General features: G+C 57.0%; 2 protein-coding genes across 2 annotated transcripts; one reads left to right on the plus strand and one right to left on the minus strand.

The window, feature by feature from the left end:
* The first annotated feature begins 1,381 nt into the window (after positions 1-1,381).
* On the plus strand, positions 1,382-7,410 carry PRSS50 (serine protease 50). Its single transcript, XM_057704603.1, has 7 exons — positions 1,382-1,417; positions 1,500-1,935; positions 2,006-2,197; positions 3,872-4,034; positions 4,989-5,272; positions 6,512-6,678; positions 7,180-7,410. Exons 1-7 carry the CDS (start codon positions 1,382-1,384, stop codon positions 7,408-7,410), a joined length of 1,509 nt encoding a protein of 502 aa, XP_057560586.1.
* Positions 7,411-8,707: 1,297 nt separating this feature from the next.
* On the minus strand, positions 8,708-17,622 carry TMIE (transmembrane inner ear). The gene is made up of 4 exons (XM_057706453.1): positions 17,183-17,622; positions 13,811-13,928; positions 10,328-10,477; positions 8,708-10,024 (listed from the first exon to the last, which is right to left on the minus strand). Exons 1-4 carry the CDS (start codon positions 17,423-17,425, stop codon positions 9,921-9,923), a joined length of 615 nt encoding a protein of 204 aa, XP_057562436.1. The 5' UTR covers positions 17,426-17,622; the 3' UTR covers positions 8,708-9,920.
* Positions 17,623-18,943: the final 1,321 nt, after the last annotated feature.

Here is an 18,943-nt window from a genome sequence, read left to right on the forward strand (position 1 = left end):
GGAAGTCCCTCCCAGAGGCCGCTTCTTCCTCCCCTTTGTCTGTCCTCAGGAGAAGTGGAGACTGGAGAAGCACAGGACGTCACGGCAGAGTACCCTGGGGGAGGGTCCCAGAGCCACTGTTTTTTCAATTGTTCAATGAAGATGCTCTTGAACTGTGTGTCGCTGAAGTCATTATCTTTCTTCTTGACTTTGGCCAGACCCTTCAAAGCCTACCCACCCCCAAGAGGCCTGGCTCTCCTCTCAAGGGGAGCCTCCCTGATTGTCTTCCTTGTACTGTGCTCATTGTGTTCCCCTCTCTGGGCTACAGTTTCCTCTTCTGCCAAATATGGAGCTGGACTCTGTGATCCCCACTCCCTACTTAGTCATCCCAGCACTCCAGCAATCCCCAGATCCCCACGGCCCTCCCCTGGGTCCCTGACCAACACTTTTCCCTCAGACCTTACTGTGAGGGTTGGCTTCTTCCCAAGAAGCTCACAGTGACCATACCTGCACTTGTGGACCTGGTTCCAGAACCTGTAGGCCTCTCCCAAGCCCTCATGTACTCTAAGGCTCTACAGAACCTGGCCAGTTCCTCCTCCCTCCCTGGCAGGGATGGGTGATGATGGAGGGCAGGAGGGGCAAGGCAGAGTGCCTGTTTAGGCAATTGTGTGAGCTGACTGCACTCTAAGCTCCTGAGCTACCTTAGTGACCTCCATCATACTCTGAAGAGGAAGGACAGACCCAAGCTAGCCGGAATGAGAGGGCAGAGACCTGCCACCCCTGAGGAAGGTAGCATGGGGGCCCCTCAGACCTGGTGGGCCTGAGGTTTACAGTGGCCAGCTACCCTTGCCCTCAGTCTCCAGCGCATAGTAGGTGTGGTTTGCTGGAGACTGGAGTACTGAATGGGCAGCCCTATTGTCTCTCCCAGGACAGCAGGCCCTGGCAAATGTTAGGTTGTCCTTGCTTGATTTAACTTTCACATTATCTTTCATTAGGCTAGAATTTTCCAACAGTTTTGAACCAAAGCTTCTCATAGGATTTCCCCAGACCAATTTTTAATTGTATTATCCATCTGTGTCACTGAGCCATCAAAATGTTCCCCAAATTCCAACATACCAAGTGGCCTTCTGCTCCCAGAAGGACCAATGGTTACCATCACTGTTTATGGAAACCTCACCTGTGCCATCTTTCTAAGTAGATGGATCTGTAAGGGAAGGTCATTCGCTGAATGGAGGTTGGGGGGAGATGGGGGTGTGTGGGGGAATGCTTAAAATTATGCACTCTTGAAAACAATGAAAACATTATTGCAAACATTTCAAACTGCCTAATTTCAGTGCCCTGGGGCAAGGCCCCACTGTAGTTACCAGGCTGGAGGGCAGGTGTAACCGCTTGGAAATCCCGGATGCCAGACCCAGGGGTTGGGCCTTCATCTCACCGGGTAGGGATGGAAGTGGGTTGCCAGAGGAGGAGGTGCAGGAATCGGCCAACGTGAGTTTAAGGGACACCAGGGAACTGTTTAGCCAAGCCGACTAGAAGAGACGGGGTCCCAGGAGGGCAGAGGCGTGGCCAGAAGCCAGGCAGTCCTGAGCACCAGCAAGCCTGACACCGGTCCGGCCCTTGTGAGGGTGGCCGGGACACCAGGAGCACCATCGCGGGGGGCCACTGGGGGGCGCCGCGCGGGCGGGGCCGGGAGCGCCCGAGCCCACCACACCGCAGAAGCCGTCGGGGGCCGCCGCGGGGGGGCGCCGTCGTGGGGCGAGCTCCAGGAGGGCCGTCGCGAGAGGAGCGCCGTCGCGAGAGGAGCGCCGCGGCGCAGTCGCTGCTTCCCGCGGATGGAGCTCCGGTGCGCGCCGCTGGCCGACAGGCGCAGCCCCCCGCGCCCCCGGACGTCCGCCCCCGCTCTTGCCCACGCCGGGCTTCTGCTGCTGCTGCTGCCGCTGCTGCTGCGGCCCGCGGGTGAGCCCCGCCCCCGCCCCTCCCCCCTGAGGCCCGGCCTCCACCTCTGAGCCTCTGCGTCCTTCCACAGGTTGCTTGGGCGCTGGCGAAGCGCCGGGGCCGCTGTCCACGGATGTCCCCGCCGACCTGGGCGCGCCCTGTTCCCCCAGTGCCACCTATCCCTCCGGTGAACGTCGCTTCCCCCGGCAGGCCGCCACTAGCCAGACGCCCATGACCCTGCAGTACCCTTCTTCTAAAGCTGACGAGGATGAGTTCCTTCCCGGTGAGTACTGTGGTCTCCACGCGGGAGGAGGGTGCCCAAGCAGCCTTGAGGACCTTAAGGGATAGCGAGAGTGAGAGGAGACCTTCCTTTTGCCGGCGCTTATTGAGCACCTACTGTTGGCCAGACGTCCCATGCTGTTGAGGTAGGAGGCAAGGAAGGTCAGGGGACCCTGGGCTGTGCTGCATGTCCTGCCTCTCTGAGCAGCCTGTGGGGAGAGCGCCTCTCCATCCGACCCAGGCCCTGATCCAGGCTCCCAGCCAAGGCCTTTGGGGGTCTCCAGCATGGCTTTCAAGGGAGCCTTCCCTTGTGTGTCTCGGGGCACATCCACAAGACGTTCTCTCCAGCAGTGGCTTCCAACCATGTTGAAGTAAGACCCACATAAGAAATACTTCTCATTCTGGAACTTAGTGTACAGAATTTAACTGTCACAGAAAGTCTCACACACAGGACCCAGCAGCACTCTGCTGCGCACGCGGCTCTTCCTCTCCAGTGTCAGCCTTTACAGCCACCGGCGACGGCGCACTTACATTGATCTCACCATCCACTAATCCATTTGGAACACCTAGGAGCAGGACTGCCGTGGTGTTGGATATGTGCATCTTCAGTTGTTTTTTTTTTTTTTAATAAATTTATGTATGTATGTATTTATTTATTTAATTGGCAGTGTTGGGTCTTTGTTGCTGCACACGGGCTTTCTCTAGTTGCAGCGAGCGGGGGTTACTCTTCACTATGGTCCGTGGGCTCCCCATTATGGTGGCCTCTCCTGTTGCAGAGCACGGGCTCTAGGTGCGTGGGCTTCAGTAGTTGCAGCACATGGGCTCAACAGCTGTGGTGCACAGGCTTAGTTGCTCCACGGCATGTGGGAATCTTCCTGGAGCTGGGATTGAACCCGTGTCCCCTGCATTGGCAGGCGGATTCTTAATCACTGCGCCACCTAGGAAGTCCCAGCACCTTCAGTTTTAAGAACTTTTTCATAAAAGCTTTTCCAAAGTGGCTGCACCCATGGATGCTCCCTCCAGCAGTGAGTGAGAGTCTGGGGCTGTTATCCTCACCAACACTTGGTTTCAGGGACATTTAGTTTTGCCTGGCAGGTAGTAGTGAGCAGAACCTCACTGTGATTTAAGTCCACATTTCCCTGAGAACTAATGGGGCTGAACAGCTTCTGTGTTCGACTGATGCTGAGGTTTAGTCCTCGAATGTGTGCTTCTGTGCACGTTGCCCATTTTTCTCTTAGGTCTGCTACCTTTTCTTGCACTGAATCACGAGAGGAGGATCCTAGAGGAGGGGGAGGTGTCTTCCTTGGCTGAAGTAGGGGAACCAGATGGAAACACAGATGAATTTGTGAAGGGCCTGGCCAGAGCTGAGATCTGCTCAACCAGAACAAAGGAACCAGTGGCACACCAGCCTGGTCGGCTTGGAATGTCCTGGGGCCTGAGCTGTGGGACCAGAGACAGGGATATCTGGGGAGTGCTGAGGCCCTTCTAAGGCTGGAGACCCCAGTCCTCATGTGAACATCATTATGTGATGATCAATGAAGAAGGAAAATCACTGGATGGGTGCAGGCTGGCTAGAGAGGTGGGAGATCAGGCCAAGGGGAGGGAGGGAGGAGAGGTGCTATGGGGTGTGGCTGGAAGGGCCCATTCCTTATCAAGCTCCTTTTGCTTTCCTCCTCAGCCTGTGGCTTCTCCTATGAGTGGGACCCTACCCTCAGGGATCCGGAGGCTATGGCTCGGCGGTGGCCATGGATGGTCAGTGTGCGAGCCAATGGTGTACACATCTGTGCAGGCACCCTCATTGCCTCCGAGTGGGTGCTGAGTGTGGCCCACTGCATGATCCAGTGAGTTGGGGCATAGATGGATGGGTGGAAGGTCATTTGGAGCCAGTGGGACGCCAGTCATCCTGCAGAACCTCATAGCCCCAGCTCTGCCTCACCCCAGCTCTGAACAGATGGAGGCTGAGTCCTGCAGATTCCTCCTGGGAGCTGGGGGTTTGCTTCCCTAACCCGGCCCCCCAGTCCTGTGCAGTCATTCCACAGATAGGAAACAAAGGCTTGAAAGCCACTGCCTAGGCCTCCTTCCTCCTATCCACAGAAAGAAGGTCCTAATTCTTCTGTTCCACACTCTTTGTATCACTTACTCATTCCTTCCTTCGTTCAACCAACAGCCTTGGCACTCTTTGAAGCCAGGCCCTGGCCTGGGCACTGAGGGCAAGAAAAGGCTGCATTCCTCTCAGATTGCTGGGGAAGACAGACAAAAAGATAGATGCTCACAGGGGAGTCTGGTTGGTGTGGGGACAAGAGAGCAGGCATGCCTATATCCTGGGGCTGGGGAGCAGCCTGGGGGCCACTCTGGCCATGAGGGCTGACCAGTGGAGAAGCAAACTCCAAGCCTAAGGGACACGCTGAGAAAGGAGACTGGAGGCCAAGGCAGGGCTGATTGATTGCATAAAGTCTCTGTCACTTCCAGGGCCTAGCATGGGATGCTGGACAGAGTCCAGAGTTTGGAACTAGAGAAAACTGGGTCCACGTCCCAGCTCCACCACTTCTTAGCTGTGTAGCCTTGAGCCCCATTTTCCCTCTCCATAAAATGAAGGGTTGTTGTGAGGACTGGACCACACAGTGTGTGTGCAGAGCCCCATTCACATCTGTTGTGAGGAGTGGGCTCTGGGGCTGGAAGCAGGTGGGTGGCCTACCTGGATTTGCTCAGAATGCAACAGTGGGGTGACGTTAGGGGATGCAGGCTGGGGTGGGTTTCCGGGAGCTGACGGAGAACTCTCCTCGCTGTTCCCCTAGGAGTGATGCTACCTATTCAGTGCGGGTGGGGAGTCCGTGGATTGACCAGATATCAGAGTCTACCGTTGACGTCCTGGCACAGGAGATCATCGTGAACAGCCATTATCGGTCCCATCGGTACTGGTCCTGGGTCGGCCGGGCTAACGACATTGCCCTTCTTAAGCTTGAGCAGCCGCTCAAGTACAACAAGTATGTCTGGCCCATCTGCCTGCCTGGCTTGGACTATTCAGTAAAGGACCATACCCTCTGCACTGTGACAGGCTGGGGACTCCCCAGGGTTGATGGTAAGTTGGAGTCTCCCCACAGCAGGGTGGGTGGTGTGGGAGAGGACCTGGGTGCAGGCCAGCATCTACCATGGACAGGTATTTCTGAGACACCTTCCCCAGGGACCCCCCCCCCCCCCCACCTTTCTGTCAGGCTCTCATCTCCGAGGTCTCTTTCCCTTTGAGGGTCTCAGCAAAGAAAGTATCATGGCCATTCAGGCCTTAGGGGACCCAAATTGCTCTTGAACCCTCAGGCCCAGGCCAAGACATGTAAACAGGACTTCCTTGAAGGCAGAGGGGGCACAGAGTAATAGCTTGCTTCTGCACACAATCCCAGGGCGTCCATGTCTTGAAGCAGAACAGCCAAGGTGAGAGGAGCAGGGATCTATGTCTGTAAAAGGCTCCCCAGAAGATCCCACATGGCTGGCTGAGGGCAGTCTGCACCCAGAAGGTGGGAGTCCCTGAGGGTCCACTCATGGCTGCCTCCTCCAGAAGTGGCCCTCAGTCCCTCATCATCCCAATTTAAGAGCCCAAGGAGCAGGAGTGTTGTCCTAGGGCAGTCCAAGGGACCATTTCCTTATGAGCCCCAGGAATGTCTATTCCCTTCAGGGAACTCCTATCCCTTTCCTACAAGAGAGATGCCCTTCCCTGCGGCCTCATGGAGCCAGCTTGCCTGAAAGCACCCACAGGGTTTTCAGCCTGGGGTGGGGTGGCTTTTTGTCATCCCTGCCATGGCCTGTCTGGAGAATGGCTGGGAATGGTCAGAAGTCACCTGTTCCCTAGGAGTTCAGAGTAGGGACAGAGACACACTTGAGAGAGAGGGGAGGGGAGGAAAGAGTGCCTGGGACCCACGGAGGGGAGCCTGGGGAAGCTTAAAGAAGGAAGAGGCCTTGGGGGAAAGCTTGAAGAAAAGGCAGGATTTGGACCTTAGGTGGGCTTGGTAGGCTTTGGGCATAGAAGGAATGCAAAAGCCAAGATGCTGAGATCAGAGTGGACTCAATGGATTGTACTTTGCAGGATGCGAGATCAGGTCCAGCAAGGCCAGATCATGGGTAGCCTGCTCCAAGGTCTCTATGTCAAAGGGCCCTTGGGAAGCGTCAGCTGGAGTGGTGGGTGGCCTAGGCCTGGAGAGATCTCCAGGGAGGCTGTGTGGCAAGAGGCTGGAGGAGTAACGAAGAACAAAGGGAGGATGGACATGAGGCTGGTGGCAGTGAGCAGGAGCGAAACCACCAAGCCAGAACAGAGGCCCCTGTCCCACAGGTGTGTGGCCCCAGTTCCGGACCATCCAGGAGAAGGAAGTCACCATCCTGAACAGCACGGAGTGTGACAGCCTCTACCACAGGTTCTCCAAAATCCCCTCTCTGATTCAGATCATCAACTCCCAGATGATCTGTGCAAAGGACGTCGACAGGGAACAGTTTTGCTATGTGAGCATCTCTCCCCCTTGCTCACTTCCCTCCAAAGGCACCTGGCCAGGAATGGGGCCAGGGGCACAGGGGAGTCAGGACCTGCAGGGAAGGGGGGAACGGGATGGGGATGAGGTGACCGAGGGGGAAGATGGGAAGATGGAAGAGGGGAGATTTGATGGGGAATGGAGATTGGGAGGAAAGAGATGAGGGTTGCGGTAAGAGAGATGGGGAGTGGGGATGGAGGTGGGAGATGAGGGAGAAGGATGGGAGGTGGTGGGAAGATGGGAGGTGGGTGTTAAAGAGATGGGGGATGCAGGACTGGCAGGAGAGAGATGGGAGGTGGAGCCCTTTGAGGAGGGTCTCCCTGGTCAGGGCATTGAGGGCACCTCTCAGCTGTGTGACACTCGGGGGCTGTGGGGAAGGTCTGGTGTGAGGGCACTCTGCTTGTTCCTGAGCTGGATCAAGTCTCCCTTGGACCACATCAGGCCTCCCTTTTTGTTCCCCCACCCCTCCCCACAGGAGATAAGTGGTGAGCCCTTGGCCTGTCCTGTGGAGAACATATGGTACCTGGTGGGAATGGTGAGCTGGGGCCCAGGCTGCAAGAAGAGCGAGGCCCCGCCCATCTACCTACACATCTCCTCCTACCAGCAGTGGATCTGGGAACGCCTCAATGGGCAGACTCTGCCAGCCCCATCCAGGGCCCTGCTCCTGGCCCTCCTGCTGCCCCTCAGCCTCCTTGCTGTCCTCTGACACTTGTGCCATCCCTGGGTACGCCCTCCCTTGCCCAGGCCCCTCCTCACCCTCTGTGCCCAGCATGCTACAGGTGTAGCTCTCACAGCCCCGCAAGGCAGGGCAGAGACTAGATGCTCAATTAAATGCTTCTCTTCCCCATGCCTCCTCCTTCCTGGGCCTGCTCCAGTGGGAGATGAGAGAACCAGACAGGGGTGGGATGGGTGACTCCGGACAGTTTATACTGAAACGTGCAGAGTCCCAGGATCTGCCTCCACCCAAAGGTTCAGGGTGGCTCCTGCAGGAGGTGGGGGTAGTGTGTAGGGATGATATTTGGGTCAGATGATGGAGGGTCTAGAATGTACTGCCCAGGCTGAAGCTGGGGCTGCCAGGACACAATGTGAGTCTGGGCGCAGCTCTGTCTGGGCCAGGGAGGTGTGTTCTTCATGACTTTGGCCCATCTTCTGGCCAATGGCTAGAACATACCCTGTCATTGTCCTGAAGCACTGTAGTGGACTTTGACCTTCTAGTCCTGTCCCCTCCCCAGAGACTGGGGCAGATGCCCACTGGGACCAGACATTATCCCTACCATCAGCAGATATGCCTGTCCATAAAGGGCCAGTGGAGGTCCAGGACAGAGGTCAGGGAGGCAGCTGGCAGGGCAGATGTAGCCGGGCCTGGACTTACCCCAGACATTACCAGCTGACTTTCTGACTTATAGTGGCCCCTGCTCCTCTGGGCTCCTGCTGCCCAGCCAACAGGAGGGTTCTAGCTTGTATGGGTAGAATGATCTTTGCCACAACTATATGTATGAGAAGCCCATAGGCTGGACCCTAAGGGTAGAATCAGGGTTCCCACTTAGTGGCGCAGCGAGTACTCAGCTTCCACAGCAGAGCCTTCTGTAATCTCTCTGCCTCCTCATGGCTCTCAGACCCAGTGCTCCTTCCCCTATGTCAGCCTGGTTCCCTCTCTTTGTGAAATAATGATCCGGGTCCAGGTCAGAATCCAGGTTTGACTCCTCTGTGTCCCCAGCACCCACCTACTGAAACCCGGGGGTTGGAGCAGAGGCAAGTGGAGAGCAGGCAGCTTCCTCCCTGGTCCCGATGCCCTGCCTCAGGGCTGGGCCCCGCTGGCTGCAGCTGACCCTCTGCCTCTTGGCCACCACCTCTCCCTCTGCCTCTTCTGAATTCAGGCTGGAAGCAAAGTCAGGAGAGGGAACGTCTCTGGCCTGCACCACCTGTCACCCATCACTGCATCACCCTCCACATAAATGCTTCAGGGATGGGGCCTCCTGAGGGGTCACCTCAGGTCCTTCGGGTATGAGAAGGCACTCAGCTTTATTTCCAGATCTCTTCAGGCTGCAGAGGCAGCATGAGCTTTGCCAGCAGCTCCCCCTGGCTCAGAAACCTCCAGTGTCTCCTTAGTCCCCAGACCCAGGTCTGAGTTCCTCAGCTGATGTTCACAACCATCTAGAAACCCCACACTGCATCTCCCCTCCCCAAGGATTCAGTCCCCAGGTCAAGTCTGAGCCTTCACCTTCTGGTTAGCAGTGCTTCTTTTAGGCACTGTAGTTGAGAATAGAAGAGGAAGCTCTGTGCTGTTATATTCAGCTGGTGGAAGGCTGGTTGCTGCCTCAATCTCTGACTGCCCCCTGCGGTGATCTCCTGGGACCCTGACACCCACCACAACAGCTGAGCCTAGAAAGGGCCACCAGAACAACCTGAAGTCCCCCTTGGCTTCTCAAATATTCCTTGGATTCCTAAGACGGGGCCCAGGTGCCAGCTTTCTTCTCGTCTCTCTCTGGCCCACTGGCCTCAGCCTTCTGCACCCTTGCAGCCCCTGCCCCGAGCCCTTGGGCTTCATGCTAGGCCCTCCAGCAACCTCAGCTGCGTCACAACGTATAAGACAAGTGCTTCCATTGCCTGGAGCTTGGTATCTGCTGGGCTGGGTGTTCTGCTTCTGGTCCCCCTCTGCTCACTGCCCTGGGCCAGAACCCATTCTAGGCTTGGGGCAAGCCCCTCACCACTAGGGCTGCTATTCAGCCAAGTCCAAGAAACTTCTGCTGCCCGTGCATCCCCCAGTGACCCTCTCCCTCCTCATGGCCAGCCCTGTGTGGCCTCACATCTACCCCATCCAGGTCAGCCATCTCTTTCCAGAAGGAAACCCACATCCCATTCCCCCTTTAGCCACTGCTGTTCTTGGCAGAAGAGGGGAGAGAGGCATGTATGGGTGGGTAGAGGCCACTTTGGATCTACAGAGGGACAATGGCCCAAGACCACCTCTGCTGAGTGGACTGGGTGAAAGGAGTGGCGTCCAGGCTGGGAGGCAGCATACCTGGAGCTGTCTTGTCCCTGTCCCAGTGGTCTCTAGGACAGGGTCCTGGGCCTCAGCAACCCCCTCTGAGCAGGGAGAGATGTTCTGCAACCTCTATGGTCCATGTATGAGATTAGAGTCTAAGATACTTAGACTCTGGCCAGGACTATGAGCCCCAGGGCTGGCCAGCCCCAGCTGCCACCTTCAGGAAGCTCTCCTCATTTCTCTCCTTTCTTCTTCTTGGCCTCATTCTTCTCATCCTCCTCTACCTTGATGGCCACTGTATCCACACTGTCCTTCTTCTTCTTCTTCTTCTTATCCTCTGTGGCATAGAAGAAAAAGAGTGCAACAGGAGTGAGACAGGGTCCTAGGGCCCACACCAGAGCCTCCTAGTCCAGCCCTTCATTCCTTCTTACTTCCAAACCTCTCCTACTGCAGCATAGCTCCTTGTTTTCCCTGCCTCACACTGACCCATTTCTTTGCTCTGGTCTCCAGAAACAAGGGTGGGTCCCCTCCCTGAACCAGGTGGAGGGGAGGAATAGGGCAACTCTGGGTGGCAGGATCGAGGAACTGGCCAGCTTGCCAGGGTCGGAGGGTGGTGGGGCTGGGGGCCAGGCCTGCTCACCTCCAGGGATTTCTGTGAGCTCATTGAGGGGCGGCACAGTCTCTAGTTTGTCCGTGTACATCTTGGCTGCCTTTCGCTGCAGGTACCGGGCTTCAATCTCCTTCCGGGTCCGTGGCACGCGGCAGTTGAAGACACAGCAAAGAGTGATAACTACAGGGAGGACAGAGCAGGCTTGGCAAGAATCAGAGCTCAGACACCCCAGGAATGGCACCCAAATTTCAGGCCTGTCTCCATCTACCTATATGTGTCTCACCCAAGAGACTCTCTCAGGAGGCTCCACATTTTGACAAAACCCCTGTGGGCTCTAGGATTTTCAAAACATCTTTCCTGAGCAGGGCTGGCATCATGTAGTAGGCCCACTCTCAGAAGGGCCTTGTGCTTGGTTTAATGCTCTGCTGTCACTTTTTTGAAATTCTTAATTTTTGAACAGGGGGTCTCATATTTTCATTTTGTACTGGCCCCGTATATTATGTCACTGGTCCTGGTTCTGGGGGTCTTTCTGACTAGATTGAGAGGTCCTGGAGGGCAGGCAGTGGGCTACACCATGACTCAAGCTACAGCCTCCTGGAGGGTCTCCTGTACTTCCAACCCAGGCCTCTGGGCTCCTGGTGCATCCTAGTTTTTCCTCCCCAAGCTCCTCACAGCACCTCAGACCCTGGAGGACATGACTGCATCCTCCTCTACCTCCCTGAGGACAAGTCTGGGTTCCTCCTGGCTGTGAGAGCCTGCAAGAGGGCACAGACCTCGCCCTGGGGCATTCTCCTCAGACAGAGTTATTCCAGGAGTGGTTTTTCTGGCTTGGGGCAGCTGTGCCCACGCAAGCTGGTCCAGGGCATGGAGCTGGCCTGTCTAGGGGTGGGCAGGGTAGGGCTGCCAGGACCCCGGCTGGACTGAGTTTGTTTTTCTAAAGCCCCCACAGTCTGACCAGCTTGGCCCCAGCTTCAGGGGAGGGGATGGAGCTGCATCCTATTATAAATCAGATGACCAGACATAACTTCCTGGCAGACTCCTAGGGGCAGGAGGGCCAGGCAGGACAAGCGAGGCCTATTTTGGGGAAGACAGATCAGACCTACATGGCCTGGGCTGGAGCACCCCTTGGGGTCATCTTGTGCAACCCCATCAGCCAATATTGTGGCCCCACTGAGGCTCCTCCAGACTCAGAATGAAAGGGAAAAAAATGAATGAGATGGTCTCAAAGCCTTTGCTGCTGAGGACAGGACTGGACTCAAGAATGAATAGATGGGGTGTCAACAGCATCCAGGAACACTTGGTGGGGGTGGGGAGTTGTTGTGCAAGGGCCCCAGCAGTAGGTCTGACTATGCATTGCTGTCCAGGGATAGACCTGGGAAGACAGTAGGCCTTTCTTACCCAAAGAACTGGGTTCTGGTCTTCTCCAGACCCCTGTATGTCAGAAGTCCAAGGTTGGTCCCCCACCCCCCACCCCACTGGCTTGGACTACCTCTTCCAGCTGTCCCACCAGATACCTCCTCAGGACCATGCCCAGGCTCTCTGCAAATGCTGGTCTCAGCCACTGGGAGGCCTGGACTTTACAGGGAGCTCAGCTGCAGCTATTGGTAGTTAGAGCAGGTCTCAAGCACCACCCCTCACTCCGGGCCTACCCCACCCAGACTGGCTTGATGGCTTCTCTTAAAGAAGCAGAGAAACAAAGTTCCTTGGATGGAGTTCCAGGCCCAGGCAAGGGCGTGGGATAGGAGTCCTCAGGCTGGAGGGGACCCTGAAGAGGCACCCCATCTAACTCCAGCACCCTTCACTAACAGCTATACCACCTAGGCCCAAGCAGACAGGAAAGTGGGAAAGATGTTTGCTTCCAAGGAGATGGGATTCCCTACTCCCTAGAGCCCTGCATAGAAGGTAGCAAGTGCTGACCTGTTGCTCAGAGGCCTTTGGGACTGTCCCTTACCTTTCTCTAGGAAATGGGGTTAGGAGTGGAAGTCAGTCTGTGTGGTTGAGGTCCAAGTGCCTCTTTGTGCCTGACACTACAACTTTCCTACGTGGCCCCAGGCACTTCCACCAACTAGGGCCAAGCAGAGCCCAGGAGAAACCATTGTGTGTCCTGAGGCCCCTTGATGCCCTCACCCCTGCTCCTTGGGGTGCCCCAGAGCTGCTCCTTGGACCTGCACCCCGGGCTGCTCTTGTGGCCCCTGCAGGGCACATACCTCCCACAGCCCTTCCTCTCGGTGCTAGAGGGCTGTCCCCCTCTGGACACCTGCACTGGGGCTGCAGTCACCCCTGTCTGGGGGCCTCCACTCAGGAGCCTGACTGGGCACTGGCCTTGGCGAGGAAGACATGCAGCCTCCTGCCCCGACCCTGCTCCTGCCCCAGCCATGCATAAATGGTGTGTGTGCGGGGGAAGATGCGGGGGGACGGGCGCTTCTGGGGCCAGGAGAAGCATGGGCAAATGAGATGTCCCTGTCTCCCCTGGAGCCCCCGCATCTGGCTGGGCCCTTGTGATCAGCCCTGCCTCCTGAGGGACCTCATCCTGGGATAGCTCCAGCTAGAACTTAAATGCCCTTTTGGCCCCTGACCCAGGGTGCACTCAGTAAATGTCTTATAGGGGTTATCTGAGACCTGTCCGTGGAGGCTGTTTCCTCCCACCTCTGCTCACACCGTACTCTGCCTGGAATGCCTTTCCAGCTGCCTAATGCAAAACCACTCATCCATCCTACCGATCTACAGCTTAGAGGACCCCTCCTCTAAGGGGAGTGTGTTTTCTTTCTCTTTACTGCCTGTGCCCCACTCCTCGCTTTGGCTTGTAGGAACCTCTGTCAGACTCTGCTTTGTATCCTGGCAACCTCTCCCATCCAGTTGGCATTTCTTGGTCCCCTTTTCCCCAACTCCAGACCCCAACTATGGAAGGGCAACTGAAGGGATCATGCCAAACCAGCTTCTGTTGCGACTTCATATCAAGCAACTCCCAGGTCCAAGAAAGGAAGGGGTCTCCTGCTTTTGATTGAGGTGGGTGTGAGTCATTCTAGGGAAATGGTATTTGACAATGCAGGCTTTGCAGCCTGGGAGCCACATCTGCTGGGCATCTGGGGAGACTTTGGACTGAGCTGTAGCCAAGGGTGGCGTTGCTGGAGCCCCTGGGTGTGGGCGTTTTAAGCTGGCCAAACTGCAGGAGAAGCATGAGGAGGCCAGCGATAGGGAAAAATGACACGTCTTTGTCCTGGTTCAGTGGAGTCCCCTGTAATTACCGTAATTGCCATGTGGCTGCATCCCCGGTCGGGCAGAATACTTCAGGTCACCACCAGCCTGTCAGCCCTCCACGGGGACTTTGTGTGGATCAGGAGGTGCCAGAAACCACAGCGGGCCTCCTGTGGGTGCCCGGCCTGCACTGCCCGGAACTGCTGCTCTGAGCCCCTGGGGGTGGAGCTGGGGGGGGGGGGTGGTGGTAAGGGGGTGCTGTACTCCCAATGTGGTGTGGCAGCTGCAGGGGGCGGTGCTGGGGGGAGGGCTACTCACTGATAGACAACACGAAGAGCGAGAAGATGCCCACCACGTGCCACAGGCGCATGTCCCAGAACACCACTGTCTCCTTGGTCAGCGGGGGCGGCTTGGGCTTGGGTGGGGCCGTGCTGGGCTGCAGGTCGGGAGAGAATGGAGTGAGCCAGGCGGAGGCCAGGGGCTGGGACTGGGCTGAGAGAGGCCCAGGTCTCAGCGAGGACTCACTCAGTCCAAGCATTTCAGAATCTACTAGGATCAAGTGTCTCAGGCATTCATAACCAATGCTTCAGACCTTGGGAAGTTCCAGATTTAGAACAAGAGAAGAGGGCAGAGCCCCAGAACCATGAAGCTGGGAACTTGAGTGTGAGGGTGGTTGATGCTTGAGGAAACCCAAGCCCAAGGGGAAAATGTGGATGGCTTGTCCCACTCAGGTTCAAAGTCCCTTCTCTCCTCCTGCTCCAGCCCTCGGCCTCACTCAGGCAGACGGGGTCTCAGGACCAAGGCCAGAGACAACGCAATGCCCGTACTGCCCTGTGGGACTGTTTTCATGTACCTCCAGTGTGGGATGAGGTGTGGAACTGGAGTCGGGGCCCTGTGACTCTGTTACTTAGCCAGGACCCCCACCAGGTGGCATCAGTCACCTGTCCTACCTGAGTCACCTCTGACCAGAAGGCTAGGCCAGAATCCTCACAAAACGGGTCTAATTTGTCTGAAATGCGGTAGCGACACCTGGAGGCCAACAGTTGTAAGCACGGCTGGAGCAATTGTGAGCAGAGTACAGCGTGCCACTTCCCACTTTCCCAGTTGGACACCACCCTGCCCTGGTGTCTGAGTGGACGTGGCCCTGCTCCGGTGGGTGGGAGCAAGACCTATCCCTGACCTGCAGGGCTGAGAGGGATATGACCCTTCTCTGTCACCAAGTTTGGCTGAGGGTTGTGGAAGGGGGTTAGTACTTGGAGGGAGAGGGGATCCTAGGGCATCTGTGCAATGCCTTGTCCCCTGATCAACCACATAAGGATAGACATGAGGAGTCTCTTCCAGCTCTCTGTGAAGGAAAAGCAACCCACAGCTCAACCATCTGTCCAGTCTTTCCCCTGGTCCACGAGCAGGGATGGGGTGCCTACCAAAAGTCAGGTACTTCTTTATCTAATGGACACCACCATTCAGCATGTATTTGGGACACTTGGAAAGGATCAGCAACCTGCCCCAGGTAACCCAGAGGATCTATGTGCCCAGGACTGGTACATGATTCATGGCTCTTTTCTCTTAACCAATGCAAACTGGTGTAGGAAACTTCTTTTCTCTAGGCCTCAGTTTCTCCGTCTGTAACTTGAGTGGGATGGTTCCAGGGGTCTCTGGGAAGCTCTCTACATGACCTGAGTGGCAAAAATTGCCAAGAAGACACCCTTCCTCAGTATCATCACAGGGGCCTGGACCCATTTGCAGGGTCAGACACGTATGTGGGCTCTGGCACATGTGTGTGGTCTTGGAGCACACATATGGGGTTGGGGCTGGGCACTGTGGGTATAGGGCACATGTGGTTGGAGCACACAAGCATGTGGTTGGGCACACATCTGTAGAGTCAGGGCCAAGGTCTGGGCAGTGGCAGGGTTTCCTGATTCTAAGGCTCAGTGTGTTGGCCCAGCTGGGCTGTATGACTGGAAGATTCTGAGGCCCATAGTAAAGATCTCAGATTCAGAGCCTGGGCAGCCAAGGGCTCACTTCTTACACATTCTTGTTCTTACACATTCTTGTTCCAGCTTTGTTCAAGACACCCTGATAGGAGTCTTGGGTAGTGGGAAACAGGTAACAGTCGAGCATCTCCTTGTGGTGGGCACTGCTGGGGGTCTGAATTCAAGCTTGGAGGCCTGGCCTCCATCAGAACCTAACAGGCTGATGGAGGGTGATGCCTGTGGGTGGGGTGGGTGGTGCCGTGGGCCCCAGCCCTCATCTTTCTGGTGCTTCCCTCGATCACCTGGTCTCAGCCAGGCCCTTGTTCAGGCTGTAGGCAGATGGCAGGCAGATGGACTCAAAATGCAATTTCCTTTTTCCAGAGGGCTGAGGGAAGAATCCTTGGCTCCGAACTGAGTCGACCCCCACCCTCAGGCTTCTCCTACACCCAGACCAGCTGAGTTTCTGCACCTGAGGCCTCAAGGCAACTGAGGAGGGGCCCAAGTACACTCCACGGGGCTCAAGCCAGCATGGCTCCCCTTACAGGGACACTAGAGCTGACATCTGACTCCAGCCCAGCCTTCTGATCACACCCACTGGTCAGCAGCAGGGACAGGCTAGCATGGGGGTGCAGGGCTCTGTCCCCATGTACCTCAGAGTCATCAGTTCAGGGCTATGGCCCCTCAGACCCCAAGGATAAAGCCCTGTCCTTCCTCTCCTATCCTGTCCCCCAGCACCTCCCTCTTGAGGGCTCTCCTGGGTGCTTGGCTGTCTCTTACACTTCTGTTTCCCTGCTCTCTCCACTCTGCCACTGCCTATACAGGCTCCGACCCCACTCCTCCCTGGTTCTGTTTCTTGGGCCTTCTCCCTCTGGTCTAAAGCTCCAGAATTCTGGGTCTGGTCAGCCTCTTTGACTCCCCTTCCTGGCTCAGCAGGAATGGGGTACAGAGGGACAAGGGGCCAGTCAAGGAAGCTGCAGGTAGCCCCTACCCTTCCCTTCCTGGCCCCAGCCATGCTCCTGGCCAACCCCCCCCCCCCCCCCCCCACAAGCCATCCTCCTCACCTCTTCCCCTTCCTGGGCTATCTCCGCAGCTCCTTCCAGTTCTCCCAACTATGTGCCCTCTTCTAATTTATTCTCCTTCCAAACCAGGACTCATCATGACTCTTGCCCGCTCAGAAACCTTCGCTAGCTCCCAGTTATCACCAGGACCAAGTGAGACCCTGAGTCCCTGAGCCCTGCCCTGCTTGCCCCTCCCCTCCAGGGCCTGGTGTGCAGCATGGAGTCAAACTCAACACATGGCTGCTCTAGGAAGGGTGTCCTCATCCTCCTGCCCCAACCCCACCTTCCGACCTCACTAGACCAAAGATTAGAGTATAGGGGCCGAGTGTCCCCCAGCAGACACTCACTGCTGCCAGGCTTATCTCCAATCAGATTGGGAATCCCTAAATTCAGGGTGAGTCTCCGCCATCAGAATAATGTTCCTGAAATCAGGGGCTGTGCCCTCCCGTCAAACCAAGGACACTAAGATTGGGGGCTGATACCCCCCACCTCACAGCCTGGATGCTCTTGGGTTAGGGCTGTGTGTCCCCATTAAATCAGGTCTCCTAGGGCAAGAGGAAAGGAAAAACCAGCTCCCGGTCAGAAAGGCAACCCCCCCCCCCCCGCCCCCGCCTGGACGGTGACAGCCACCCCGAGCCCCTCCGTGCCGCTCGCCTCACCTCCACCAGCTGCCCGGCGACCCCCGCGAGGCAAACCCCCAGGGCGGCGGCGCCGCCCAGCGCCCAGAGCGGCCCCGCACCTCGCCGCTGCCCCGCCATCTTCATGCGCGCCGCGCCGCGCCGCTCGGCCGCAGCTGGCAGGTCAGGGGAGCGGAGGGATGCCTTGGCCCAGTGACAGCCTCCTGGCCAGCCGGCGCTCAGCGGTGGCGATCTGGTCGCAGGCAGGCTGCGAGTGGGCATCATTTATTCATCGTCGGTGTCTGGTTCCTGTGCAGCCCGCCCCCACATCACTCCGGGTGGAGGGCCCGCCCCCCTCCGGAAATCACACTCCAGACTCCCATTCCCCTAACCTGACCCAGATCGACATAGGGGCGGGAGTGGGTGGGAGGGAGGACAGACTGGGGTCAGGTCCTTGAACAACAGGTCCCACCCTTCCTTCCCCACTCCGGCCTCAATTTATTCGTTTGGGACAAACGGAGTGGCTGGAGTCTGCTGATCTAGTAGGCCCTTCCCATTATGACGTTCTGAATTTGAAAAACCGTACTGGACCCAGGTTGAGGTCGGGAAGGAGGAGGGTGGGATGGCAGGCAGGTTGCCATGGTGACAGGTGCTCAGGGATGTCCTGGGCATTCTGGGCTGGCTTCCTGCCCAGAGGCAGCTCTGGTCACCCTGGACACCAGAGCAGGGGGAGGAGAATGGGGAACAGGGGATGGTATGGTCAGAGTAGCCTGCTGGGGGTGTGATGGAAGGTTCCTGAAGGATCTAGCATCTGTGGCCCCACAGGACCTGGTGGGGTCCCCCAGAAGGGCTGGAGGACCATGTTCTGTTTCTGATTGATTCTCAGCCTCTGCCCCAGCCTGAGCTCTGACTCTCACTCCAGTCTGAGTCATGACCCTGACCTCACACTGACTGGCCCACACAGCACTCTGGTCCCGACCTCAGAGTGAGCCTTGACAACCCAGGGATTAAGGGAGGGAGGATTAGAGGGGCTGTAGAGACCTGGAGAGGACTTTGGAAGAGGAGTGGGGAGGTCTGCGATAGGGAGACTCCTCTGGTCCATCCTCCCCCCTCTCTCCTTTCCTTCCTTCCTTCCATTATTATTAATCTTCCTGCTGAGTGCTGGAGAAGCAGACCAGGTACCAGACTCCTGCATTCCTCATCACCAGGCACACTAGTGGAGGCCTGCGCAGGCTGGGGTGCTTTGGGCCTTGGGCCTGCCCTCAGAACTGGGGACCCTGTAGATCCAGAGCCTTTTGCGGCTCCTGCCTGGTGCAAAGACCAGGCAGGCTGCAGCAGAGAGGACAGGGCCAGCTGTGGATACCTTCAGCCATCAGGGCTGGGAGATGACAGGACAGGCAGGAAAATGGGATAGCCACTGGCAAAGGACGACTGGCCCAAGAAGCCCATCGAGAAGACCCTTGACAGTGGGTGGCAAAGTCTGGGGACTGGGTGGGGTGGGCTGGGCTGGGCTGGGCCACCCCACCCTCCCCAGGCTTGCCCTGGTCAGGCAAACAAGAATTTCATTGAAGCCCAAATCACTTGCTGCAGCTCTTTGCCCACCATTTCTTCAGGCCATCTGTTATGAAAACCACACCTACCAGCCAGGGAGGTCACCCTTGGGACATGGGGTCAGAGAGGCCTTGGCTGGATGGGGCTGAGGTTAGTGAGCCTGACAGTGGCCTTGGGTAAACCATTACTCCTCTCTGCTTCCATGTCTTCATCTATGGAATGGAGAGGGCAAGACTCTCATCAGGGCTGATG

Source organism: Hippopotamus amphibius, chromosome 13, assembly GCF_030028045.1.
Source record: "Hippopotamus amphibius kiboko isolate mHipAmp2 chromosome 13, mHipAmp2.hap2, whole genome shotgun sequence".
NCBI lineage: Eukaryota > Metazoa > Chordata > Mammalia > Artiodactyla > Hippopotamidae > Hippopotamus > Hippopotamus amphibius.